Genomic DNA, 27,502 nt, shown 5'->3' on the forward strand with positions numbered 1-27,502 from the left:
TATATCAGACAGGTTTGAAAAAACATGTATTTTTACTGGTATAATTACGTTGGTAACCAGTTTATAATATCAATAAAGCAACTCAGGGGTTTGTGATATATGGCCAATATGCCCTCTTAACAACAACAGTCTCCCCTATTCACCACCAGTATAACACCAGTCCAATGACCAATCCTAGTCCGCAGCAGTGTAACACCAGCATGGATAAAATACATCAACCAGTGAAGCTTTGATTCAGGAATGCATGCTCACAGTACTTACTTACTGTATGGTGTGAGAGAACACAACCTCTGTCTTTCTATACTCTACTTTAGCCATGGCTGGGTGGTCTGGACTGAAGCAGCATTAAACACCAGTTTTACATGATCTCAACTTCAGACCTCTAACTGGTCTGTTGGTGTGTTTCTCTTGGGAAGCGGGCTCTTTGGTGGTGGGGTGTTTTCTGTCTTTTGAGGTGTCCTGACAGCGGTGTTTCTACCCCCTCCCCCCCTCTGTCCTCCCCTTATGCCCCATGCCCAACACCCCTTCCCGTCTCCTCCCACTGTCTCTTACCCTCCATCTTCCTCACCCACTGTGGCCCTTGCTGGGTTGATTCAGGGACATGCATGCCCAGATAATCAGCTCCATTAAGGACTTGCAGCTGGACGGTGAGGACCCTCGCAAACTGCTGCAGTCCTGGGGTCGCCTGCGGTTCCCTCGACACCTCCTTCAGTGAGTCTGTAGCCCCTTCAGCTCAGCCCAGCTTGGCCTGCCGTGGTCTAACCCAGCTTGGCCTACCGTGGTCCTAACCCAGCTTGGCCTACCGTGGTCTAACCCAGCTTGGCCTGCCGTGGTCTAACCCAGCTTGGCCTACCGTGGTCTAACCCAGCTTGGCCTACCGTGGTCTAACCCAGCTTGGCCTACCGTGGTCTAACCCAGCTTGGCCTGCCGTGGTCTAACCCAGCTTGGCCTACCGTGGTCTAACCCAGCTTGGCCTACCGTGGTCTAACCCAGCTTTAACAGTGCTCAACCTCAGTCCTCCTGGGGGCTGAGGCATCCCCTTAGTTGCAAATCTTTGTTCCAGGCCAGCACTAGCACACCTGATTTGACTAAGAACAAATAAATCCTAGTCCAAAACGGGAAACAGAATTATGTATTCAGATAGAAGACATAATTCCTAATCTCTCATGCTCAACACGTGACAGACAGTTTAAGACACAGGCTGGGTATTTGGCTGTTTTGAGACCAAACCTCATGGAAAACATGAATCCTAGTTATTTGCAGATGGCTGCAAACAACACTAGCCTGCTCGTGATAGTGGACTGCAAAGCCCATAGAGACTGGCTTCCAATGTGATGTTGATTAGCATGAGGCTGATGTTGTAATGCAGCGAGGCTGTTGCCCATATGGGCTATAATGGAGATACAGAGGACTTGATGAAAGCTGGAGATGCAATGATGGCCTCAATAGCACAGCTGCTGCATGAACAAACATTACTCACATGAATGCATTGGCTTCTAGATTAAACTGTTTAAGAATGTGAAGTCTGAAAGAACCCAAAAGTTTGTTGGAAATCATAGCTTGTTTTAACTTATATAGAACTATGGCTGTTGGGTATAACATATGCAAGTATTTAACACCGTGAAGAAACAAAACTAAAGCCTTCGGTTGAGTCTCCCTTGAAAAATGTGTTCAGTGTTGACCGCACAAATTAACCACTGTAATAAACCCAAGGCTGAAATCGTTTAGTTGGGACATAGTACAGTTCCACTATAATCCAAGGCTGATATGATCAAAACAAGATAGCTGGAGGAACAGGTATCCTACTCCTATAAGCCCTATGGGTCTCATCCAGGCTGTCTTGATTGTTTGGCTGGATTCCCCCATCCGTGTGTCTGTCTGTCCGTCCGTCAGCCCACCCATACTCCAGGTGCAAGCCCTCACGACTCACTGACTGAGAATGACTCACCATACTAACAACACGGCTCACCCCCCAACGCGCTCACCACTAGAGCTCCTCAGCGACATCGCTGTGCTGAGCCCGTCTCACTAACCTCTCCCTCTCCCACAGGAAAAACAAGAATGCCAAGCAGAAACAGATCATACCTAAGGTAAACTTACAGTATCATACATACGCTAGCTACGTCCACTCCTACATGCATACAATCTGACACATGACCTGTAAATATGACATCCGACCACCTGAAATTATTCGTATTTCTTCATTATCTCAGATCTTGATCACTAAATTATCTAATAGAAATGTTTCAAAATATAACATTTTAATCATCCGAGACTATCAGCGACACTGAGGTGATGTCTGCAGACGTTTAGAACTCTGTGATGTTGATGCTATTCCTTAGAGCCTGTTGGACTCTCGCTCCCTGAAGTTCATTGTGGGTCGAACCCTCCACGACCGCACCGCCAAGTCTCTGCATCACCTCAACAAGAAGAAGAAGACTCCCAGCATTAGTGCTCAGTTCCAGGTCAGCTGATCTCACCATCAAATACAGCAGCCAGACAGCCACTAACATACGATGCAGATGCAGGACTTTATTGAAGTTAGTCTCATTGATATGAAATCCTTTTTACATTGACAGACCTCTCTGACTAAACTGCTGGAGACTTTGGGCAGAGCAGAACCCTTCTTCATCCGCTGTATTCGCTCCAACTCTGAGAAGGTAACGCCCCTTTTTTCCCTATTATGTACAACCAAGATGATGATGATGATAAATGATTATGATGAGTCCCTCTAATGATGTGCTGTGTATCTGTGTGTGTGCAGAAGGAGATGTGTCTGAACGAGACCCTGGTGCTGCAGCAGCTGCACTACACAGGCATGCTAGAGACGGTTCGCATCCGGAGGTCTGGCTATGGAGCCAAGTACACATTCCAGGTACACTGCACCTCTTTAATAACTCAGACAGCCAGAAGCAATGTCTGAAACAATATCTGTTGTTGATACTTGACATTCATTGTTTACCAATGAAAATAATTGCTTTATATCAGGGTTGTCAAACTCATTCCATGGAGGGCTGAGGTCTGCAGGTTTTAGATTTTTCCTTTCAATTAAGCCCTAGACAACAAGGTGAGGGTAGTTCCTTACTAATTACAAGGGAGGAGCAAAAACCCGCAGACACTCGGTCCTCCGTGAAACATATTCTTTATTTCTTGCATGTTAGAAGGAACATTTTTATTGAGCAATGTCTGTCAAAACAAAATAGCTATTATAAATGTGTACCTGTAGGAATTCATTGAGCAATTCCGAGTGTTGCTGCCCAAGAATGCTACAGCCTCCAAGCCAGAGGACATCTCGGCCCTGTTCCAGAGAATGGCGCTCGACCACACCACTTACCAGATAGGAAAAACCAAGGTAAGACAAGCTCACCTCCACAATTTCCTCACAGAAATACATTTTAATTGTCTTTTAATTGTCTTGAATTAAATTGCGATCCTCAGGTTTACCTGAAGGAGCTGGAGCGTCAGCAACTGCAGGACACGCTGCACAAGGACGTGATGCGTAAGATCATCTTCCTGCAGTACTGGTTCAGGGCCCGCCTGGAGAGGAGGTACTTCCTGGAGATGAGACAAGCGGCCATCTTGATCCAGGTAAGCCTTGTGATAACCCGTCCTGTACAGATGTCAGCTCAAAGATGCAATGTTTCCTGATACGAAATGCCTAGAAATCTAGTATTTTTCAATATCTATTTCTTACAAAGAAATTGTCAGGGTAATAATTTGTTCTTGCCCGTGTTCATCCCTCCCAGCATGCGTGGCGTAGACACCGCAAGGAACGGCAGTGTCAAGCGGCCACGCTGATCCAGGCTGTGTGGAAGGGTTCCAGACAGAGGTCAGAGTACCTCCGCAGGCATACCAGCATCATGAAGATCCAGGCTCTGGCCAGAGGGCACTCCGCACGGAGAAGGTACAGCACGAGGCCACACCACTGAAATATATTCATTGCTTAGTGTAGTATTTATAAAGTGTGAAATGCCTTGAGTTACCGGTAAACACTGACTTAGTTGAATTGAATTGAATTTATTTGGGTAAAAGACATTATTTCTATTTATTATTTCTACTTTGCACTTTCTTCCACTGCAAATCTACCATTCCAGTGTTTTACTTGCTATATTGTATGTACTTCGCCACCATGGCCTTGTTTTTGCCTTTACCTCCCTTATCTCACCTTATTTGCTCACATTGTATATAGACTTATTTTTCTACTGTATTATTGACTGTATGTTTGTTTTATTCCATGTGTAACTCTGTGTTGTATGTGTGAAACTGCTTTGCTTTATCTTGGCCAGGTCGCAATTGTAAATGAGAACTTGTTCTCAACTTGCCTACCTGGTTAAATAAAGGTGAAATAAAAAAATAAAATAAAATAAAAATACAGCAATGTACAATGTAGACCCAGAGGATAGCTCTTAAAAGTTTTAATTAAAACATTTGTCTCCAAAGTGTTCCTTCGAGGTAAAAACAAATAACGCATATAATGATTAAAAGAGAGACAAGAGTGGCACTATACATTGCACATTTTCCTAACCTTAAAGGCCCAGTGGAGTCCTGTGTTTTAATATACATTTCCACACTGTGGTTAGAATAATGCTGTGAAATTGTGTAAATTATAGTAATGCCCTTTTAGTGTAAGAGCTGTTTGAAAAGACCACCTGAAATTTCAGCCTGTTTTGGTGGGATGAAGTTTTGGCCTGCCTGATGACATCACCAGGCTGTAAATGAGTTAATAGACCAAAAAGAGAGTTTCAAACCTCTAATAACTGCTAGTTTTCAGTTTTCCACTCAGACTTCTCCCAGACAGTCCTAGCAAAATTCTTCTTGAGAAATTGTTCTTGGCTAAGAACCTATTTTTGTTTGTTTTCAATTAAAATGGTAAAAAATAATCACACTAAGGTACTTGAGATAAAAGCGACTGTGTTGGGCCTTTAAAAAGCATATTAATCTCACATCATCTCTTACCTCGGAAACAAGCTATGCCTTGTATAGAAAATGCTATACAAATGCTTGGAAATTCCCAGAGATGCCTAACATTGTCATATGAATGTTGAACCACTACTGAATTATGTTGAACTTAACAGGTGCCATTCAATACGGGAGGAGAGGAGGAAAAAGGAGGAGGAAGACGAGGAGGCCAGGAAGAAAGAAGAGGAAGCCAGGAAGAGGGCGGAGGAAGAGGCAGAAGAGGCAGCCAGGCTAGCGAGAGAGGCAGCCAGGCTAGCGAAAGAGGCAGAAGAGGAGGCAGCCCGACTGGAAATGGAAGCAGAGGAAGAAGCATTTAGGAGAAAGAAAGAGGCAGAAGAGGAGGCAGCAGAATGGAGCGCGAGGGAGGAGGCAAGGCTGAGGCAGGCAGAAAGAGTCAACAAGGAACCTGAGACACAGGAGGAACCAGAGGCACAGGTGGCAGCTGAAAGAACTCTAGATGAGAGCCAACATGAGGATAAAGTCCCTGACAAGGAGAAGCAGAGGGAGGAGGCAGAAGATGTAGAGGCTGCAGCTACTTCACCTCCTGAGGAGGTGGAAATGGGGGATGCTTCTACAGTTTTCCAGCCTGATGAGGGCAACGGTACACAGGCTGAGGCTGGGCCCCAGCTGGAGGAGGAGAGCCAGGCTGTGGAGGAACTGGAGGAAGCCCACTCCAAGGAGCCTGAGGAGGAGGAGGGGACCAAGGAGGAAGCTGCCCCCCAGTCACCAGAAAAAGACAATGGGGCTCAGGCTGCTGCGGAGGCACACAGGTCGCAGGTCTCCAGGAGCCAGGAGAAGAGAGAGCAGCGGCGCCAGCGGGGCCTGGAGCACAGCCAGCGGGAGAGTGAGCGGGTTGCCTTGGCAGCCACCAAGGAGGAGCCTGTCCCTAAGATCAAAGGTCAGGAGGCAGCCAGCCGAGCCGAGGTCAAGCCAAAAGAGCGGGCCGAGCGGGCGGACAGCAAGGAACTGGACCAGTACACCTTTGTAGCCTGGAAAAAAGAGGCCAAAGCCACCTCCCACACCCCTGCACCTGTACGCCCCATCACCTTACGCCTGAACCCCCCCGAACCAATGGATGACAGGAACGGCCATAATGAGGTCCTGGGTCCAGGCAATCTGGTTCGCTACAGCCAACAGGGCACCATGAAGGAGAAGGCAGAGAAATGGAAGGGGAAGAAGACTGATGGACGACAACCAGAGGGCACCAGTCCTCCTGACTACCACAGCAAGGACAGGAGGAAAAAACATTCACCGTACGACATTCCATATCCTTGTGATATCTACAGTAATATTAATGAGTTATACTTGCTTTAGGATATCATTGTCTCTGCAACATGAGAAAAGACTGAGGATTGCCCCAGTTATGATTATGAATTTTACATCTCTGTCTCCCTTTATTTCCAGGAGTGGTGGAAACTCTCTTGATGCGGTGTCCCCTGGCTCGGACAATTCTGGTGCCACTTCCAACAGAGAGGTAACATTGCTATACTATTATAACCACAATTTCTTTTAAACTTTTCATATTTTTTCATTTAGCTTTTATTTAACTAGGCAAGTCAATTAAGAACAAATTCTTATTTACAATGACGGCCTACCAAGAGGCAAAAGGCCTCCTATGGGGGCAAAGTAAAACACATCGACAAGAGACACCACAACATGTCAGCAGCAACACATAACACAGCATGACAACAAAATGGTAGCAGCACAAACACAGTAAAAACATTGTTAGGCACAGATAACAGCACGAAGGGCAAAAAACTAGACAACAATACATCACCCGAAGCAGCCACAAGTGTCAGTAAGAGTTTCCATTATTGAGTCTGAATGTAGAGGGCGATAAAACTGTCCAGTTTGAGTGTTTTTTTTTGCAGCTCTTTCCATTCGCTAGCTGCAGCGAACTGAAAAGAGGAGCGACCCCGGGATGTGTGCACACTGAAAAAAATATATAAACGCAACATGCAACAATTAATGTTTTTAATGAGTTGCAGTACATGTAATGAAATCAGTCAATTGAAATAAATGCTATGGGTTTCACTTGACTGGGTATACAGATATGTATCGGTTGGTAGGGGCGTGGATCAGAAAACCAGTCAGTATCTGGTGTGACCACCATTTGCTTCGTGCAGCATAACATATCTCCTTCACATAGAGTTGATCAGGCTGTGGACCTGTGGTATGTTGTCCCACTCTTCAGTGTCTGTGCAAAGTTTCTGGATATTGGCAGGAACTGAAACACACTGTCGTACATCCTGATCCAGAGCATCACAAACATGCTTAATGGGTGACATGTCTGGTAAGTATGCAGGCCATGGAAGAACTGGGACATTTTCAGCTTCCAGGGGGTGTGCATTATCATGCTGAAACATGAGGTGATGGCGGCGGATGAATGGCACAACAATGGGCCTCAGGATCTCATCACGGGATCTCTGTGCAGTCAAATTGCCATCGATAAAATGCAGTTGTCTTCGTTGTTTGTAGCTTATGCCTGCCCTTCCCATAATCCCACCGCCACCATGGGGCACTCTGTTCACAACGTTGAAATCAGCAAACTGCTCTCACACGCAATGCCATACACACTGTGTGCCATCTGCCCAGTGGCCATCGAAGGTCAGCATTTAGCCACTAAAGACGGTTACGACACCGACACAGTAAGCTCAAGACCCTGGTAAGGACGACGAGCACGCAGATGAGCTTACCTGAGATGGTAAGCTCATCTGATTTCATCGGCTGTCCAGGTGGCTGGTCTTGGAGGATGTGGAGGTCCTGGGTTGGCATGGTTACGCGGCCGGTTGGACGTACTGCCAAATCCTCTAAAATTACGTTGGAGGCAGCTTATAGTAGAGAAATTAACATTCAGTTCTCTGGCAACAGCTCAGGATGACATTCCTGCAGTCAGCATGCCAGTTGCACGCTCCCTCAAAACTTGAGACATATGTGGGATTGTGTTGTAACAAAACTGCACATTTTAGAGTCCTTTTATTGTCCCCAGCACAAGGTGCACCTGTTTAATTAGCTTGTTGATATGCCACACCTGTCAGGTGGATGGATTATCTTGACAAAGGAGAAATGCTCACTAACAGGGATATAAACAAATTTGTGGGAGAAATAAGCTTTTTGTGCATATGGAACATTTCAGGGATCTTTCATTTAATCTCGTGAAACATGGGACCAACACTTTACATGTTGTGTTTATATTTTTGTTCAGTGTATGTGGAGGATGAGGGTTGCAGTAGGTATCTCAGATAGGGGGGAGTGAAATGGGTTTTATAAATAAGCATCAACCAGTGGGTCTTGTGCCGCGTATACAGAGATGGCCAGTTTACAGATGAGTGTAGAGTGCAGTGATGTATCCTATAAGGAGCATTGGTGGCAAATCTGATGGCCGAACACCTAGCCGCTCGAGAGCAACCTTAACTGCTGCTCTATAAATTATGTCTCTGTAATTTAGCATGGGTAGGATGGTCATCTGAATTAGGGTTAGTTTGGCAGCTGGTGTGAAAGAGGAGCGATTACGATAGAGGAAACAAAGTCTAGATTTAACCTTAGCCTGCAGCTTGGAAATGTGCTCAGAGAAGGACAGTGTACCGTCTAGCCATACTCCAAAGTACTTGTATGAGGTGACTACCTCAAACTCTAAACCAGGGGTGGGAAACTCCAGTCCTCGGGGGCCTGATAGGTGTCACACTTTTTCTCCATCCCTAGCAAACACAGCTGATTAATCAAATTGCATTCTAAACTGAAGATCATGATTAGGTGATTATTGGACTCAGGTGTTAGCTGGGGCAAAACGGTGACACCAATCAGGCCCTCGAGGCCTGGAATTGCCCACTCCTGCTCTAAACCCTCAGCGGTAGTAATCAAACCGAACCACATGACCTTTTTGTTTTGGAGGTGTTCAGAACAAGGTTAAGGGCAGAGAAATCTGGTTGGACACTAAGAAAGCTGTGTTGTACAGAGTTTAACACAAAATCCGGGGAGGGGCCAGCTGAGGTATAAGACTATACTCTGCATATAAATGGTTAAGAGCGCTTCCTACTGCCTGAGCTATGTTGATGTAAATTGAGAAGATCGCGGAGCCTTGGGGTACTCCCTTGGTGACAGGCAGTGGCTGAGACAGCAGATGTTCTGACTTTACACATTGCACTCTTTGAGGTAGTTAGCAAACCAGGCCAAAGACCCCTCAGAGACACCAATACCAACTCACAAGAATGGAACGGTCTAACGCAGTGGTTACCAAACTTTTTATAGTCCCGTACCCCTTCAAACATTCAACCTCCAGCTGCGTACCCCCTCTAGCACCAAGGTTAACGCACACTCAAATGTTGTTTTTTACCATCATTGTAAGCCTGCCACACACACACTATACGATAAATGTATTAAACATAAGAATGAGTAAGTTTCTCACAACCTGGCTCATGGGAAGTGACAAAGAGCTCTTCTAGTACCAGGGCACAAATAATAATATAATAATAATAATCAATAATTTTGCTCTTTGCTCTTTGTTCATTGAAAATTGTGAATAACTCACCACAGGTTAATGAGAAGGGTGTGCTTGAAAGGATGCACATAACTCTGCAATGTTGGGTTGTATTGGAGAGAGAGTCTGTCTTAAATCATTTTCCACACACACTCAGTGCCTATATTTCGTTTTCAGTTTTTGGTTGCAAAGGGCATCAGTGTCTTAACAGCATGATTTGCCAAGGTTGGATACTCTGAGCGCAGCCCAATCCAGAAATCTGTCAGTGGCTTCTGATTTAAATAAAATTTTCACAGAACCGCTCGTTGCAATTTTGATGAGGCTCTCTTGTTAAGATATCGGTAAAATGGACTGGAGGCAGGGCATGAAAGGATAACGAATACAGTTGTTTGTGTCATCCGTTTCGGGACAGTACCTTCGTCTGGGTAATTGTGCACCCGACTCACTCCGGTGCTTTGCTATATCATATTTGACGTTGTCCGTAAGCTTGAGTTCATTTGCACATAAAAAATCATACAATGACAGGGAAGAGCTCCAACGTCTTAATCATAGCCTCAATTTGGTCCCACACATTGAATATAGTTGCGGATGGAGTCCCTGTAATCCTAGATTAATATCATTCAGGTGAGAAAAAACATCACCCTGATAGGCCAGTTGTGTGAGAAACTCGTCATCATGCAAGCGGTCAGACAAGTGAAAATGATGGTCAGTAAAGAAAACTTTAAGCTCGTCTCTCAATTAAAAAAAAACGTGTCAATACTTTGCCCCTTGATAACCAGCGCACTTCTGTATGATGTAAAAGCGTTACATGGTTGCTGTCCATATCATTGCATAATGCAGAAAATACATGAGTGTTCAGGGTCCTTGCTTTAACAAAGTTAACTATTTTCACTGTAGTGTCCCAAACAAAATTCAAGCTGTCAGGCATTCCCTTGGCAGCAAGTGCCTCTCAGTGGATGCTGCAGTGTACCCAAGTGGCGTCGGGAGCAACTGCTTGCAATGCTCGTTACCACTCCACTATGTCTCCCTGTCATGGCTTTTGCGCCATCAGTACAGATGCCAACATGAGCAGCAGCAACGTTTGGCTACATACGGACCCTTAGTGGAATTCCCGCGAGAGAGTAACGGTTAATGTGATTGGATGTTAGTTATTTGACTAGGCTACCTGTATCTGATATTGTGTTGTTATTTCGCTGAACACTAGATGGTTTAATTATATTTTTGGCAGTGAAACGAAGCTATTAAGGCAAGAAAAAAACCTCACCCAAATGTATAGCCCCGTTGGAAAATATAACTGGACTTTGAAAATGTGAAGGGGAAAAAATGTAGGAAAAAACTTTTTTCATGTGAATCACACATGCCGACGGCATTGCGCGTACCCCTGGGAATACCTGGTCTAATGTATCAAAAGTTTTGGCCAAGTCAAAAATAGCAGCACAAGATTGCTTAGAATTAAGGGCAATGGGGACATCATTGAGGCCCTTTAAGGTTGCAGTGACATATCCGTAACCTGAGCGCAAACCAGATTGCATACCAGACAGAAAAATATAGACCTCAAGAAAGCTCGTCAGTTGATTATTGCCAAATTTTTCCAACACTTTTGATAAATGGGAATTGGCCTTCAACAGGATCAGCTTGATCTCCCCATTTAACCTCTTAGATCTAGACGTTCCGCTAGCGGAACACCTGCTCCAATATCCAATGATGGGCGTGGCGCGAAATACAAACTCCTCTAAAATCCGAAAACTTCCATTTTTCAAACATATGACTATTTTACAGCATTTTAAAGACAAGACTCTCGTTAATCTAACCACACTGTCCGATTTCAAAAAGGCTTTACAGCGAAAGCAAAACATTAGATTATGTCAGCAGAGTACCCAGCCAGAAATAATCAGACACCCATTTTTCAAGCTAGCATATAATGTCACAAAAAACAAAACCACAGCTAAATGCAGCACTAACCTTTGATGATCTTCATCAGATGACAACCCTAGGACATTATGTTATACAATGCATGCATGTTTTGTTCAATCAAGTTCATATTTATATCAAAAACCAGCTTTTTTACATTAGCATGTGATGTTCAGAACTAGCATACCCCCCACAAACATCCGGTGAATTTACTAAATTACTCACGATAAACGTTCACAAAAAACATAATTATTTTAAGAATTATAGATACAGAACTCCTCTATGCACTCGATATGTCCGATTTTAAAATAGCTTTTCGGTGAAAGCACATTTTGCAATATTCTCAGTAGATAGCCCAGCCATCACGGCTAGCCATTTAGACACCGACCAAGTTTAGCCCTGACCAAACTCCGATTTACTATTACAAAAGTTTGATTACCTTTGGTGTTCTTCGTCAGAATGCACTCCCAGGACTGCTACTTCAATAACAAATGTTGGTTTGGTTCAAAATAATCCATAGTTATGTTCAAACAGCGGCGTTTTGTTCGTGCGTTCAAGACACTATCCGAAGTGTAAATAAGGGTCACGAGCATGGCGCAATTCGTGACTAAAGATTTCTAAATATTCCATTACCGTACTTCGAAGCATGTCAACCGCTGTTTAAAATCAATTTTTATGCAATTTTTCTCGTAAAAAAGCGATAATATTCCGACAGGGAATCTGCGTTTAGGTAAACAGACGAAAGAAAACAAAGCATGGGGTCGACGCGGGCACGAGCCTGAGTCTCACAGTACTGTAACCAGCCACTACCCAAACGCGCTACTTTTTTTCAGCCAGAGCCTGCAAAGCCACGATTCAGCTTTTTGCCGCCTTCTGAGAGCCCATGGGAGCCGTAGGAAGTGTCACGTAACAGCAGAGATCCTCTGTAATGGATAGAGATAATCAAGAAGGGCAAGAAATTGTCAGACAGGGCACTTCCTGCATGGAATCTTCTCAGGTTTTGGCCTGCCAAATGAGTTCTGTTATACTCACAGACACCATTCAAACAGTTTTAGAAACTTTGGAGTGTTTTCTATCCAAAGCTAATAATTATATGCATATTCTAGTTTCTGGGCAGGAGTAATAATCAGATTAAATCGGGTACGTTTTTTATCCGGCTGTGAAAATACTGCCCCCTAGCCATAACAGGTTAAATAAAGGGCGCATCGTGGCTGCCTTCTAAGCACTGGGACCCTCCTCAGATATAGACAGGTTTGGCGATGATAGGGCTGCAACCTTAAAGAAGAAAGGATCTAAACCATCTAACCCAGATTGTTTTTTGGGGTCAAGTTTATGGAGCTCCTTTAGCGCCTCAGACTCAGTTGATTATGTGGTTGTTACTGACAAGGAGCATATGGTTGAGCTCTTTAATCACCACTTCATTAAGTCAGGATTCCTATTTGACTAAGCCATGCGTCCTTGCCCATCTTCTAATGCAACTAACCCTGATGCTCTGCCGTCTTTTTCCCCTGCCCCGCTACACAGTAGCGCGTTTGGGTAGTGGCTGGTTACAGTACTGTGAGACTCAGGCTCGTGCCCGCGTCGACCCCATGCTTTGTTTTCTTTCGCCTGCAGGGAGATGCTGTGTAGCGGGGCAGGGGAAAAAGACGGCAGAGCATCAGGGTTAGTTGCATTAGAAGATGGGCAAGGACGCATGGCTTAGTCAAATAGGAATCCTGACTTAATGAAGTGGTGATTAAAGAGCTCAACCATATGCTCCTTGTCAGTAACAACCACATCATCAACCTTTAACATGCAGACTACACCTGCCACGGGCGCATGTCCAGCCACACCAGATGTGATCAGGACATGGAGGTTGAAATATTAAAATGAACTCTGAACCAAATATATTAATTTGGGGACAGGTCGAAACACACATGAAACATTCATGGACATTTAGTTAGCTAGCTTGCTGTTGCTAGCTAAGTTTTCCTGAGATATAAACATTGGGTTGTTATTTTGCCTGAAATGTACAAGGTCCTTTTTTAGCTGGATCTTTTGTAGAATATCGACCCATTTTGAGTCCCATAAAATTGTGTGTTCTCTAGTCCAAAAATGTATCCACAGATAAAAGGGGAAACCTAGTTCAAATCTAGAATTACTAGAAACTATGTGGTGGTTGGGTTGGCAACCAACTTTAAGGTGCATTACTGCAACCGACTGGAGTGTGGACCTTGTGCATCTTTCAATCACCCAGATGGGTGTATTCTCCTAAAAAAAACTGTGGAGATGGGAGAGGCGAATGAAATTGAGTAACGTGTTTATTTATTTTGCAATGCTCATGCACGCAACATGGCCAATGTTGTCCGCATTTAAGGGACATGGGCAGCTGTGACGAGGAGGGTTTATTCTCCAGGTCTTTCACCGTTTTCCAGAACTCCTTGAGGTTAGACCCACAGAGAGAGAACTGCTCCTTAAAGTAATTAACTTTGGCCTTCCGGATAGCCTGCGTGCACTTATTTCTAATTTGCCTGAACTACAGCCAGTCAGCCTGAGTATTTGTGTGCCGAGCCTTTCGCCAAATGTTTTTTTTTTTTTTTTTTAGAAGGAGTAAGTCTGCCAGATCACGGTCAAACCAGGGGCTGAACCTGTTTTTAATTCTCATTTTCTGTGTGCATGCTTGTTAACAATACAACTGTTAATATATTTAAAAAATAATGTCCTAGTATCTTCAATAGAGGGGATCAAGCTGATTCTATACCCCTTTACAGAGGCCAGGTCATGAAGGAAGGCTTTCTCATTAAAGTTTTTCAGCAAGCGTCTGACTAATCAGGACAGGTTGTTTAACTGAGCAGCCATTACGAACACAGGCTGTAAAGCAGTGATCACTAAGGTCATTACAGAAAACACCAGACTGATACCTATCAGGATTATTTGTGAGGATAACATCAAGGAGAGTAGCCTTTTCTGTGTGTTTGGAATCCTACATTGTGGGTTGGTAATGATCTGAAAGATTTAGGGAGCAAATCAAATTGTTTGGTGACAGAGTTGGTGGAGACAACAGAGAACTGAAGGTGTTCCTTGGTAAAGATTGCCACTCCACCACCTTTGGAAGATCTGTCTTCAGAAAAAGGTTATAACCAGGAAGGTTAACATCAGTGTTCAGAACACTCTTTCTTAACCATGTCTCAGTTATGACCAACACATCTGGATTGGAACTGTGAACCTACACTTTCAATTTATCAATTTAGGTAATAAACTAGTAGTGTTAACATGCAAAAAAAAACTGGCTTTTACAAGAGCAGAAATCAGTGAAGCAGAAATCATCAGAGCACAAGTCAGAAGTTTACATTCACTTTTCCAAATATCATTAGAAGTAATACAATCAGGGCACGGCAGAGGACAGGGAGAGCTCTGCATTGTTGATTTTTTTTTAATGACTATAATTTGCATCAGATGGCAACAAGATCATATTGTACTGCAGTTTCAAGTAGCATGAATACAAGCTGGAGGGAGAGGGTTAGAGTAGTATGGGAGGCTGAGAGACAGAGTCACAAGTGCAGGAACAAACTTTGTCTGTCTTCACAGTTGGGTAAATGAGCAAACTCATAGTCAACAAAGTGAGCAGGAGTCATTGAGCAAATAGCGCAAAGCACAACAAAAAAGTAAAACGGCTTGGAGCCAGCCATTGTAAGTTCAAAGAGTCACTCGCCCCAACAAAATAAGGTGAGAAAGTAACTCTTTGAGCCCAGTAGGCTATAAAAGTCTGAGAGAATTAATATTGGCCTACTATTTATTAATTTATTTTAAAGCGTTTCTGAGTAAAGCTCACAGAATAAGATTCACAAATGAATTGGCCTACATAAAATTCAGAGCAGTCCAAAATCTGTGTGTGTGCTGAAGGCAAGCGAAAGCTTGGGAGGAGAGGGAGTGTGTCAGGGTGAGAGGGGCCAGGGGAGATGGGGAGCAGATCGCCGGGTGGGATCCAAGCAGCAGTGCAGCAGGCAATGGGAGTAGGTGTCACCCCCGCTTGGGGGATGCTTTGTCGGGAGGCTGAGTAGAAGAGGAGGCGCTCGACCTTACCGGACAGGTGCGTGGTGGAGCAGATAAAAAACGTCCGAAGCGAAAAGCTGAACGAAAAACGTTGGGCGAAGACAAAACCAAGACACCAGTAAAAATGCTGAATTCCAATCCCAGATCAAACAGCGATTTAAAGTAAAGAGCAAAAAAGTAAGCACTGCATATGTCCCAGCATCATTGTGTGCCTTGCCCTTTCTTATGAATAGTTATTTTCATCAAATACGAAGGCAGCACATCAGATCTGAACAGGATAAGGTTAGCATATCACATTCTTCATTCATGACATTTGAATGAAAGCTTACTGTCATTGTACTTCTCTGGCTCTAATAGGTCAGAACACGTTACCGTAAACATTCCAAACACAAACGTTGACTAGCTCATAGACATCGCCTTTTAAGAAAAGTTAAGAAATGGAGGATGGGACGTATTTGACCTGCTTCCCTTTGAGCGCAAGGGCCTGCTTGGGCCCACAAGGGACAAAGTCCATGGATAAGGTATAATCACAAAGCCAGAGCAGAGCTTGCCACCACAGAGAAACGGAGCCCTGCCAGTTAGAGCCAATCTGGTGCATCCTAGCACACCTTTGGCTCTTAATCTCTGGACTCCAGTTTCGGGCCTTTTTTGCCCTAGTATTTAACCTCATCATACACTTCTTTAGATGTAATGCAGAGCATCATCAATAGGCTTGGGAGTGTATACACTCCATGGTTGATCAACCCCCACAATGAAACCCTTTCTGGTCAACTGTCATGATTTGGGGGTTTTATCAGAGGTGGTCCTTGGCATTTGTGTCTTCATGGGTTTTTTCACACAGGAATATTATTTTATCAAAATTTTATAAAACATTTAATGTCATGCCCATGGCAGCAAAAAAAATGAGTAGTAACTTGGCTACCATTTTACAAGGCTCTTACTGTAATTGTGTGCCTATAGACTTGCATCTGCATTCGGCAGTGTTTTTGGGCGATAACTTTCCTAACACACAACCACTCTCATTTTCCAATTGAATGATTAATTTGCTATTTAAATAACAAGTGGTCACAGATTATTTTGAGGATTTGACTCAATTAATCAGTTTTCCTCTTAATCCACCAACAACAACAATGTGCTGCTGGGAATGAATATGGGTGTATTTTTCAGGTGATAAAATGATATGAACCTCTTCCTTAGTTTGTGCAGTGGATAATGAGTAGTGGTGAACTTTGAAGGTGATTGTCCCTCAGGTTGGGTGTTGATGGAAGTTGGTTAGGTTAGGTTCTCATGGAGGTCTATCGGAAGTTGGTTAGGTTAGGTTCTCATGGAGGTCTATCGGAAGTTGGTTAGGTTAGGTTCTCATGGAGGTCTATCGGAAGTTGGGTAGGTTGGGTTCTCATGGAAGTCTATTGGAAGTTGGTTTGGTTCTCAAGGAAGTCTATTGGTTGATATAGGGGCTGCAGGTAGCCTAGTGGTTAGAGCGTTGGACTAGTAACCGAAAGGATGCAAGATCGAATCCCCGCGCTGACAATCTGTCGTTCTGCCCCTGAACAAGGCAGTTAACCCACTGTTCCTAGGCCGTCATTGAAAATAAGAATTTGTTCTTAACTGACTTGCCTAGTTAAATAAAGGTAAATAAAAAAATATTGGGTTGGGGTCATTCTTGATTGCTGGAAATGACATCTCTTTTTCCTATCGCAAATGAAACTATCAAGTTTTACCAAGGCCTCATCTCCTCAAACTGTGTTTTCAATCATCTGCTCAACATGATGGGAATTGTACAGTATAGTTTGAATCTTCACATTGATCTTATTGTTTGTCCCTGCAGCTCCAGTCTGCTGTAGAGGATTGGTCAAAGAGCAGCATGAAGAGGAGGACCCATGACACCTCAGGCCACCAGGACACTGTCCAAACTCTACCGCCCACCCCAGAGAGGTACACTGCTTCAGGGAAACTGTTAGATATTTTACAGCAGGATGGGGGACAGAGCAGTCCCGGCTGATTAACGGCTGATTTGTTTTGGGTTGTGAAAGAGACTGGGTTGGACCTAAACATATTGGCTTTGTTTTTAGATGAGTCATAAGAGCATTCCAAAAGCTTTTGGTAGATCACGGCATAAAAAGGTTTTGGAACTAGCGGTATAGAACCTTAGTTGGCCAATATTATGGTTTGATGCCTTGGGTTTTGGATGTTAAAATGCATACTATGATGTCCTAAGAGTCTCTTCCAGATAACCCCAATGATCAATCAAATGTATTTATAAAGCCCTTTTTACATCAGCAGTTGTCACAAAGTGCTTATACAGAAACTTGGCCTAAAACCCCAAACAGCAAGCAATGCAGATATAGAAGCACGGTGGCTAGAAAGACAGGAACCTAGGAAGATGGTTGAGTGTGATAATGTACAGAGACTGATGTAACTGTGGAGGAAAACCCTTAACTAGACGATCTCATCCACCCCGGCGGTCTGAGGCAGATAGCACATGGGAAAACACTATTCCTTGTGTAATCAAACTGTCTAGCTCCTTCATATGGCACGTTGCACAAGCTAGAGTTTCCCATATATAGCTATAGTGGCAGTATGTTATTGGAGGGGATAGATTCTGGAAATTCCTTAACTTAATTTACTCTGAACGGATTGACTTGTTCCCCACTTTTTGGGATGTGCTGTGCCTTACTGTTCCAACGTTTTTATCAGGCTGGATGATCAAAATATTAGGCTTTATTTTGATTTTGTTTAAAGATTGTTACCATGGCACTCATTGAGCAGAGTCGGTCTATAAACCCTGAAAATATGTGATTCTGGACTGGACAGATGTGAACATTTATTACTGTAGGCTAACGTACAAAAACCCTCTGCCCCTTGACATTCACAAAGATTCAACATTCACATCTCGCACTTCTGATCACTAAAACAAAGCATGTTTTATCCAATTCTCCTGCATGGTGGCAGATGTGATCAAATGGCAGATTGTATTTCTGTGTCAAGTCCGAACAACAGGTACTCTTGTAATTATGTTGTTCATATTAGTAGGATTGGATACATTATTCACCTGTGCCTATTTACAGTCAAACCCATTAAAAACCATAATACACATCAATAACCCATACATTTTACAATTAGCGTTTTTGTATTGACTCCTACTGTATGAGTGTGTTGAGTGTTTGTGTGTGCTGTAGATCCTCAGGGTTCCTGAGGAAGATCCTGAAGAAACGTTCCCATAAAGAAGCTCATACTCCTGACGATGGAGACCTGAGTGACCGAGGAGAAGGTTAGAGGCACCAGGATGCAGCCTTGGGGCACACCAAATATGTGACCTGACCAGGAAAATCTCTGGGTCCTAGTTCTACAATAGGCTATAATAACGAGAGCGTACATTTTGTTCCTGGTCAAGTCACATGGTCATTCAAAGTGAATATCTCATATGTTGACATCACTTCATTATCCTAGATACCCGATATGGCACATTTCCATCTGAAAAAATATCTTACTTCTCTACTGCCCTATTTAGCTTGTCTCCAGCCTATCTTGTTGCTATGTAACTGTTAGGTTACTGTCAAATGACTTGTCAGTGCCTTTCGTAGCGTATACTGTACAAGGTAGGGAGTTTCTCTGGGACTGTGAAATAAGGTGGTATTTGTGCTAAGATTCAGTCTGGCCTGGAAATGGCAGTGGTCTTACTCATGTGAAGGTGCTGGAAGAGGGCAGTGATGTAGGGGGTGATACAGGGTCAGTCACTTCCTGAACATGAGACAGGTGTATTTCTCCAATGGATTTGTTTCTTAAATAAGTTGCTTTCTGGTAAATAATTAGTCAAGTAGGATTAAGCTCTATCATAACATAGTTTGGACCTTTCATCATCATGTTTTGACTGTGAAACTGGCTCTAGCCTCTTGCTATGGCAGTGCGTCACATTTTGGCGTTAGAGAGAATTAAAAAGGACATGTTTTGTCAACAAAGTGATATGAAAATACAAAAAACGAGTTTGGAATCAAGTGAAGTGTTCATTTCCTGGCCAAAACAATATATGTAAAAGGCTCTCAAGTCCCAAAAACGTCAATTTTACAGCTTGTTGAGCCTTTTAGTTTTAGACCTTTGATAGCTATCAGATCCTACAGAAAAGTGTAGGATCTCTCTAATCGAAGCCAGGTTTTTGTCTTTACTTCCTTCATATGTTTTTTTGCCCAACACCTACTGTAAGGTCAGTGCCTTCAGAAAGTATTCATACCCCTTATTCCACATTTTGTTGTATTACAGCCTGAATTCAAAATGGATTAAATGTTTTTTTCTCACCCATCTTCACACCCGATAATGACAAAGTGAAAACATATTTTTAGAAATTTTAGCACATTTATTTAAAATAAAAACAAATGTTCCATTTCCATAAGTATTCACACCCTTGAGTCAATACTTTGTAGAAACACCTTTGGCAGCGATTACAGCAGAGTCTTTCTGGGTAAGTTTCTAGGCGCTTTCCACGCGTGAATTGTGCAACATTTGCCCATTTATTATTTTCAAAATTCTTCAAGCTCTGTCAAAAGGGTTGTTGATCATTAATAGACAACCATTTTCAGGTCTTGCCAAAGATTTTCAAGCAAATATACTGCTCAAAAAAATAAAGGGAACACTTAAACAACACAATGTAACTCCAAGTCAATCACATTTCTGTGAAATCAAACTGTCCACTTAGGAAGCAACACTGATTGACAATAAATTTCACATGCTGTTGTGCAAATGGAATAGACAACAGGTGGTAATTATAGGCAATTAGCAAGACACCCCCAATAAAGGAGTGGTTCTGCAGGTGGTGACCACAGACCACTTCTCAGTTCCTATGCTTTTTGGCTGATGTTTTGGTCACTTTTGAATGCTGGCGGTGCTTTCACTCTAGTGGTAGCATGAGACGGAGTCTACAACCCACACAAGTGGCTCAGGTAGTGCAGCTCATCCAGGATGGCACATCAATGCGAACTGTGGCAAGAAGGTTTGCTGTGTCTGTCAGCGTAGTGTCCAGAGCATGGAGGCGCTACCAGGAGACAGGCCAGTACATCAGGAGACGTGGAGGAGGCCGTAGGAGGGCAACAACCCAGCAGCAGGACCGCTACCTCCGCCTTTGTGCAAGGAGGAGCAGGAGGAGCACTGCCAGAGCCCTGCAATATGACCTCCAGCAGGCCACAAATGTGCATGTGTCTGCTCAAATGGTCAGAAACAGACTCCATGAAGGTGGTATGAGGGCCCGACGTCCACAGGTGGGGGTTGTGCTTACAGCCCAACACCGTGCAGGACATTTGGCATTTGCCAGAGAACACCAAGATTGGCAAATTTGCCGTCATGGTGTGGGGTGGCATTTCTTTGGGGGGGCCGCACAGCCCTCCATGTGCTCGCCAGAGGTAGCCTGACTGCCATTAGGTACCGAGATGAGATCCTCAGACCCCTTGTGAGACCATATGCTGGTGCGGTTGGCCCTGGGTTCCTCCTAATGCAAGACAATGCTAGACCTCATGTGGCTGGAGTGTGTCAGCAGTTCCTGCAAGAGGAAGGCATTGATGCTATGGACTGGCCCGCCCGTTCCCCAGACCTGAATCCAATTGAGCACATCTGGGACATCATGTCTCGCTCCATCCACCAACGCCACGTTGCACCACAGACTGTCCAGGAGTTGGCGGATGCTTTAGTCCAGGTCTGGGAGGAGATCCCTCAGGAGACCATCCGCCACCTCATCAGGAGCATGCCCAGGCGTTGTAGGGAGGTCATACAGGCACGTGGAGGCCACACACACTGCTGAGCCTCATTTTGACTTGTTTTACGGACATTACATCAAAGTTGGATCAGCCTGTAGTGTGGTTTTCCACTTTAATTTTGAGTGTGACTCCAAATCCAGACCTCAATGGGTTGATAAATTGGATTTCCATTGATTTATTTTTGTGTGATTTTGTTGTCAGCACATTCAACTATGTAAAGAAAAAAGGATTTAATAAGATTATTTCATTCATTCAGATCTAGGATGTGTTATTTTAGTGTTCCCTTTATTTTTTTGAGCAGTGTATATGTCAAAACTCGGCTACTCAAGAACATTCAACCTCTTCTTGGTAAGCAACTCCAGTGTAGATTTAGCCTTCTGTTTTAGGTTATTGTCCTGCGGAAATGTGAATTAATCTCCTACTGTCTGGTGGAAAGCAGACTGAACCAGGTTTTCCTCTAAAATTTGGCTGTGCTTAGCTCCATTCGGTTTCTTTTTTATCCTGAAAAACTCCCCAGTCCTTAAGGATTACAAGTTTCCCCATAACATGATGCAGCCACCACTATGCTTGAAAATATGGAGAGTGGTACCCAACACTTTGGTATAGCAATTCGCTTAATACAATCTTTTTTTGATATTTATTTTTATTATTTTATTTTACTTCTCTTTCTCCCCAATTTTGTGGTATCCAATTGGTAGTTAGTCTTGTCCCATCTCTGCTACTCCCGTACAGACTCGGGAGAGGCGAAGGTCGAGAGCCATGCATCCTCTGAAACACAACCCAGCCAAGCCGCACTGCTTCTTGACACAATGCCCGCTTAACCCCGAAGCCAGCCGCACCAATGTGTCGGAGGAAACACCGTACACCTCGCGACTGTGTCAGCGTGTACTGCACCCGGCTCACCACAGGAGTCGCTAGTGCACGATGGGACAAGAAAATCCCTGCCAACCAAGCCGTCCCCTAACCCGGACGATGCTGGACCAATTGTGCGCCGCCTGGACTCAAACCAAGATCTCTAGTGGCACAGCTAGTGCCTTAGGCCAATTTTTTTGGTCAATATTACTTTAGTGCCTTGTTGCAAACAGGATGCATGTTTTGGAATGTTTTTTTTAATTCTGTACAGGCTTCCTTCTTTTCACTCTGTCAATTAAGTTAGTATTGTGGAGTGACTACAATGTTGTTGATCCATCCAGTTCTCCTATCACGATTGTTAAACTCTTAACTGTTTTAAGGTCACCATTGCCCTCATGGTGAAACCCCTGAGCGGTTCCCTTCCTCTTCGGCAACTGAGTTAGGAAGGACGGCTGTATCTTTGTAGTGACTGGGTATATTGATACATATCCAAAGTTAATAACTTCACCATGCTCAAAGGTACACTACTGTTCAAAAGTTTGGGGTCACTTACAAATGTCCTTGTTTTTGAAAGAAAAGCAAAAAATCTGGTCCATTAAAATAACACCAATTGATCAGAAATACAGTGTAGACATTGTTAATGTTGTAAATGACTATTATAGCTGGAAACGGCTGATTTTTAATGGAATATCTACGTAGGCGTACGGAGGCCCATTATCAACAACCATCACTCCTGTGTTCCAATGGCACGTTGTTAGCTAATCCAAGTTTATCATTTTAAAAGGCTAATTGATGATTAGAAACCCATTTTTCAATTATGTTAGCACAGCTGAAAACTGTTGTTCTGATTTAAAGAAGCAATAAAACTGCCCGCCTTTAGACTGACTAGTTGAGTATCTGGAGCATCAGCGTTTGTGGGTTCAATTACAGGCTCAAAATGGTCAGAAACAAAGATCTTTCTTCTGAAACTCATCAGTCTATTCTTGTTCTGAGAAATGAAGGCTATTCCATGTGAGAAATTGCCAAGAAACTGAAGATCTCATACAACGCAAAACACCAGTTTCAACGTCAACAGTGAAAGAAAAGCATCCTGACAGCGACTCCGGGATGCTGGCCTTCTAGGCAGAGTTCCTCTGTCCAGTGTCTGTGTTCTTTTGCCCATCTTAATCTTTTCTTTTTATTGGCGAGTCTGAGAAATGGCTTTGCAACTCTGCCTAGAAGACCAGCATTCTGGAGTTGCCTCTTCACTTTTGACGTTGAGGTGTTTTGCGGGTACTGTTTAATAAAGCTGCCAGTTGAGGACTTGTGAGGCGTCGGTTTCTCAAACTAGACACACTAATGTACTTGTCCTCTTGCTCAGTTGTGCACCGGGGCCTCCCACTCCTCTTTCTATTCTGGTTAGAGACAGTTTGCGCTGTTCTGTGAAGGGAGTAGTACACAGCGTTGTATGAGATCTTCAGTTTCTTGGCAATTTCTCAGAACAAGTATAGACTGACGAGTTTCAGAAGAAAGTTCTTTGTTTCTGGCCATTTTGAGCCTGTAATCGAACCCAAAAATGCTGATACTCCAGATATTCAACTAGTCTAAAGAAGGCCAGTTTTATTGCTTTAATCAGCACAACAGTTTTCAGCTCTGCTAACATAATTGCAAAAGGGTTTTCTAATGATCAATTAGCCTTTTAAAATGATACACTTGGTTTAGCTACCACAATGTGCCATTGGAACACAGGAGTTGATGGTTGCTGATAATGGGCCTCTGTAACAATGTCTACACTGTATTTCTGATCAATTTGATGTTATTTTAATGGACAAAAAATGTACTTTTCTTTCAAAAACAAGGGCATTTCTAAGTGACCCCCACACTTTTGAACGGTAGTGTATATTCAATGTCTGTTTTTACATTTTTACCCATCAACCAATAGGTGCCCTTCTTTGCGAGGCATTGGGAAAATTCCCTGTTTTTTATGATTGAATCTGTGTTTGAAATACAGATATGGCAGTCATTAATAAATCATGTTAAACAGTATTATTCCACACAGAGTGAGTCCATAAAACTTATTATGCAACTTGTTAACCAAATGTTTACTCCTGAACTTATTTAGGCTTGCCATGACAAAGGGGTTGAATACTTATTGACTCAAGACTTTTCAGCTTTTCATTTTTAATTAATTTGTAAAAAATAAAAAAAACATAATTCCACTTTGACATTATGGGGTATTGTGTGTAGGCCAGTAACAAAATTATCTAAATTTACATTTGTTTAAATGTAGGCTGTAACACAGCAAAATGTGGAAAAAGTAAAGTAGTGAATACTTTATATAATGATGCTTGAACATATTGACAACAATTGTCTCTGTTTCTCTTTGTCTGTCTGTCTTCGTTCCACATAGCTCTGCCTCTCTCTCAAACATCCCGCTCCCACCCAGACCCTGCTAGTGGAGGCCGGGCAGTGAGCCAGAACCCCACCATCAAGATCAGCCGGGCCACGCGTGTTTCAGAGCAATGGAACGCCTCTCTGGACAGGGAGATTACCAACGCCAACGAGCTCCGACACCTGGACGAATTCCTGGGGAATCAGGTCCAACCACATTCTGATTAATGAAATGAGAGTTGATCTCAGTCACACACCTCTTGTAGTTTTCAGGTGCATAGAGGAGAAATACACTTATAGTATGATCCACAATATGTTTAAGGGGATAGTTTGGGGTTTTGGCAACGAAGCCCTTTATCTTGTGTTAGTGCTAGCTTAGCTCAGCTAGTTAGTGTTGGCTCGCGAAACTACCTATAATCTCCTTCATACTGGACACAGATATACAAATGGTATCCACAAGTTCATCTGGCTCTGGGAAAGTAGATAAATCCCAAACTATCCCTTTATACTCTCGCTATCTCTCTCTGTAGGTGAATGACTTCCGCTCCAGAGGGAAGCAGTTGTCTGCCACAGAAAACATCTTCATCACAGCCACCATGCAGTTCAGAGAGACCATCAAGGGCATGTACTCTCTCCCTGTGAGTGGGGGAACGCAAGGCCTATAGATATGGAAGCTGCTTTTTCAATTGAGTGACTCCCGTGTATGGATGATAATTGCTTTATTCCCCTTTCTCTTTCTCTCACCCATGGTGGACAGACACACCATATTGGCTACAAGGGTCTGATGCGTGGCTACCAGAAGAGGGTGATCAGCCTGGCAGGAGAGAAGCAGAAGGGAGAGGTGCAGCTGGTGGTCAACCTGTTCCAGTCAGTCCTGGACGGCTTCATCAGGGGAGAGATCAAAAAGGAGGAGGCAGAACCAGCCAAGGTGAAGGATTACCCTGCATATATGTCATAGGGCTATTATCGTAGTAGGCAACTCCAAGCACCCTGGTTTATGCTATAACACTTGGCACAAACAACACTTTCGTAGCATGTTATGCCGCGGAGCTGAGCAGACGTTAACAAACCGAGCTCTTCAAAGTTATCCTATTATTACCTAAATATCAACGTTGAAACAATTCTAACATCGGCTGATAAACTGTTAAGCGCTTACCTTCCCAAGGGCCATGGACCTCGATCCGAGAGGCAAGAAGGATGAACAAAACTTTGTTGAATCCCAAGATAATAACGCCACAGCTAGCAAGATAAGCATTAGCCCTGATAACTCAGGCGACAGTTCCACACTGTTCCTCTCAGCAGCCTCTTCCGAGACTTCAGGCATGCTTGCTACTCTCCTCCAGGAAATTTAAGATGGTAACAAAGGTCTTTCACTGAAAATGTACAACAAATAGGCTGAACTTTATTCTTCCATTGATGGCCTGAAATCCTCCCTGAATGATCTCCTTTTGAGAACGACTGAGGCTGAGTTTCGCATTAGCACAGTTGAAGATACCATCACCCGACATGATCAAGTTATCAAACAGCTGCAGAAGGACAATGCCTATCTCAAAAACATGGTGGACCAGATGGAGAACCAGAGCAGTGGGGTGGGATTGAAGGAGGACAGCGAGGGCCGTGACCCTGTCCGTTTCTTCACTCAATGGATCCCTGATGTCCTGTGCATAACCAACTACACTAAGCTGCTGGAAATCGAACGCACCCACAGAACCTTACCACCGAAAACCCGCACCAGATGAGCCTCCACAGACCGTCCTGATCAGGTTCCTCCGTTTCCAGGACAAGGTGAAGATACTGCGACACGCAAGAGCCAAAGGGGACATCACCATCAATGGGCAAGAGTGTCAGCCTCTTCCCGGATATGAGCGTGGATCTCACCAGACGTTGTAAGCAGTTCAAATCAGTTGCCAAAGCCCTGAAGGAGAAGAACATCACCGGCTACATCATTCAACCTGCGCAGATGAAAGTTCAGTACAATGGCCGAAGCCATCTCTTCGACACTCCGGGAGAAGTGTTAACTTTTCTCAAAGAACTGAACCGTGTTTGCTTCACAAAGGTCTATCTGTGGGATTTGATGCAGTTTATTGGGGTTATTCTTGTTTGTGCTCTCCTGGGACTGAACTGCTGATGTCTATTTGGAATTTGGATCTGTTTACCCCGTGATTCGGTCGCTACAGTTGATTTGGACATTTTCAACTAACAGTTATTTTTCCCATGGTGAGTTCTATTACATTTACAGGGGAGTATATTTTGGTTTTGACAATATCCACTGGGCGAAACAAATTAGTAGGCCTCTGCCCATTGCTTTTTTCCCCATTTATGTTTCTCCTCTTCTCCAGAAAAGGGACTCAAGCAGCCCTTATTGTTGACAGTAAAATATTCTGCCATAAATGTCTATTCACAACTTTGTTTTGAACGTAGAGAGCTCGTAGGTTTTAGTTTATGCCAAAGTTTAGCTAATAAGAGCAAGATGGAAAGCAAGCAACAACGTCTCTCTACAAGTGTTTTCATGTTTGATTGTTGGGATTGTGGTTTTAGTCCGACAGTGGGCCGGTGTTTTTTTATTTTTTTTATTTTTTTAAATGTTGTTTCGTTCCTAAAGAGACGCATAGGTCACTTCAGTGTTCAAATCAAAGTTGAAACATTTCCTGAATATTTACATGTGACTAATTACCATTTGGTTATATATTTGAAACTCAACCCATGCTTAATCCACGAAAATATGTCACATTCAACGTAAAAGATCTTAACAGCCCAGTTAAGAGGATCATTTCTTAAGGTATAGACTATTTAAGGCTGACGTTGTGTTCTTACAAGAAACACATTGTACAGCCAGTGAACACAAGAAATTAAAGAGGAATGGGTAGGACACATTTTTGCGGCATCGTTTAACTCTAAAGCAAGAGGAACTGCAATTTTGATAAGTAGACATCCCCTTTTGTGTCAGCAACACCATGTCTGAACCCTCAGGCAGGTTTGTTTTGTAGCAGGGGCATATTTATTCAGTCTTGGACCCTATTGAGTATTTATGCTCCTAACTTCGACCATATGTTTATTCAGAATGTCTTCCTTCAGGCTGCTCAAGCTCCACCAGAATGGCTGGAGATGTTTTTTTCTTCCAGATACAGTTCTTGATAGGTCCTCTGATAAACCCTCCCGT

At 43.5% G+C, this 27,502-nt stretch overlaps 1 protein-coding gene across 7 annotated transcripts in view; it reads left to right on the forward strand.

The window, feature by feature from the left end:
• LOC100380752 (unconventional myosin-IXb) overlaps positions 1–27,502 on the forward strand; it is a 117,269-nt gene that overhangs the window by 72,577 nt on the left and 17,190 nt on the right. For 6 of the 7 annotated variants that reach the window (XM_014149215.3, XM_014149211.3, XM_014149212.3 and 3 more), the window contains exons 15-29: positions 598–711; positions 2,051–2,090; positions 2,343–2,465; positions 2,580–2,660; positions 2,765–2,875; positions 3,227–3,352; positions 3,439–3,588; positions 3,747–3,904; positions 5,076–6,212; positions 6,364–6,433; positions 17,208–17,314; positions 18,559–18,650; positions 24,362–24,549; positions 24,873–24,980; positions 25,100–25,270. In XM_014149215.3, coding sequence (XP_014004690.1) covers positions 598–711; positions 2,051–2,090; positions 2,343–2,465; positions 2,580–2,660; positions 2,765–2,875; positions 3,227–3,352; positions 3,439–3,588; positions 3,747–3,904; positions 5,076–6,212; positions 6,364–6,433; positions 17,208–17,314; positions 18,559–18,650; positions 24,362–24,549; positions 24,873–24,980; positions 25,100–25,270 — 2,776 coding nt within the window. The remainder of the gene's footprint in view (positions 1–597; positions 712–2,050; positions 2,091–2,342; positions 2,466–2,579; positions 2,661–2,764; positions 2,876–3,226; positions 3,353–3,438; positions 3,589–3,746; positions 3,905–5,075; positions 6,213–6,363; positions 6,434–17,207; positions 17,315–18,558; positions 18,651–24,361; positions 24,550–24,872; positions 24,981–25,099; positions 25,271–27,502) is intronic. The other variant, XM_014149210.3, reaches the window with a different exon arrangement.

This window comes from Salmo salar, chromosome 16 (genome assembly GCF_965601325.2).
Source record: "Salmo salar chromosome 16, fSalSal1, whole genome shotgun sequence".
Lineage (NCBI taxonomy): Eukaryota > Metazoa > Chordata > Actinopteri > Salmoniformes > Salmonidae > Salmo > Salmo salar.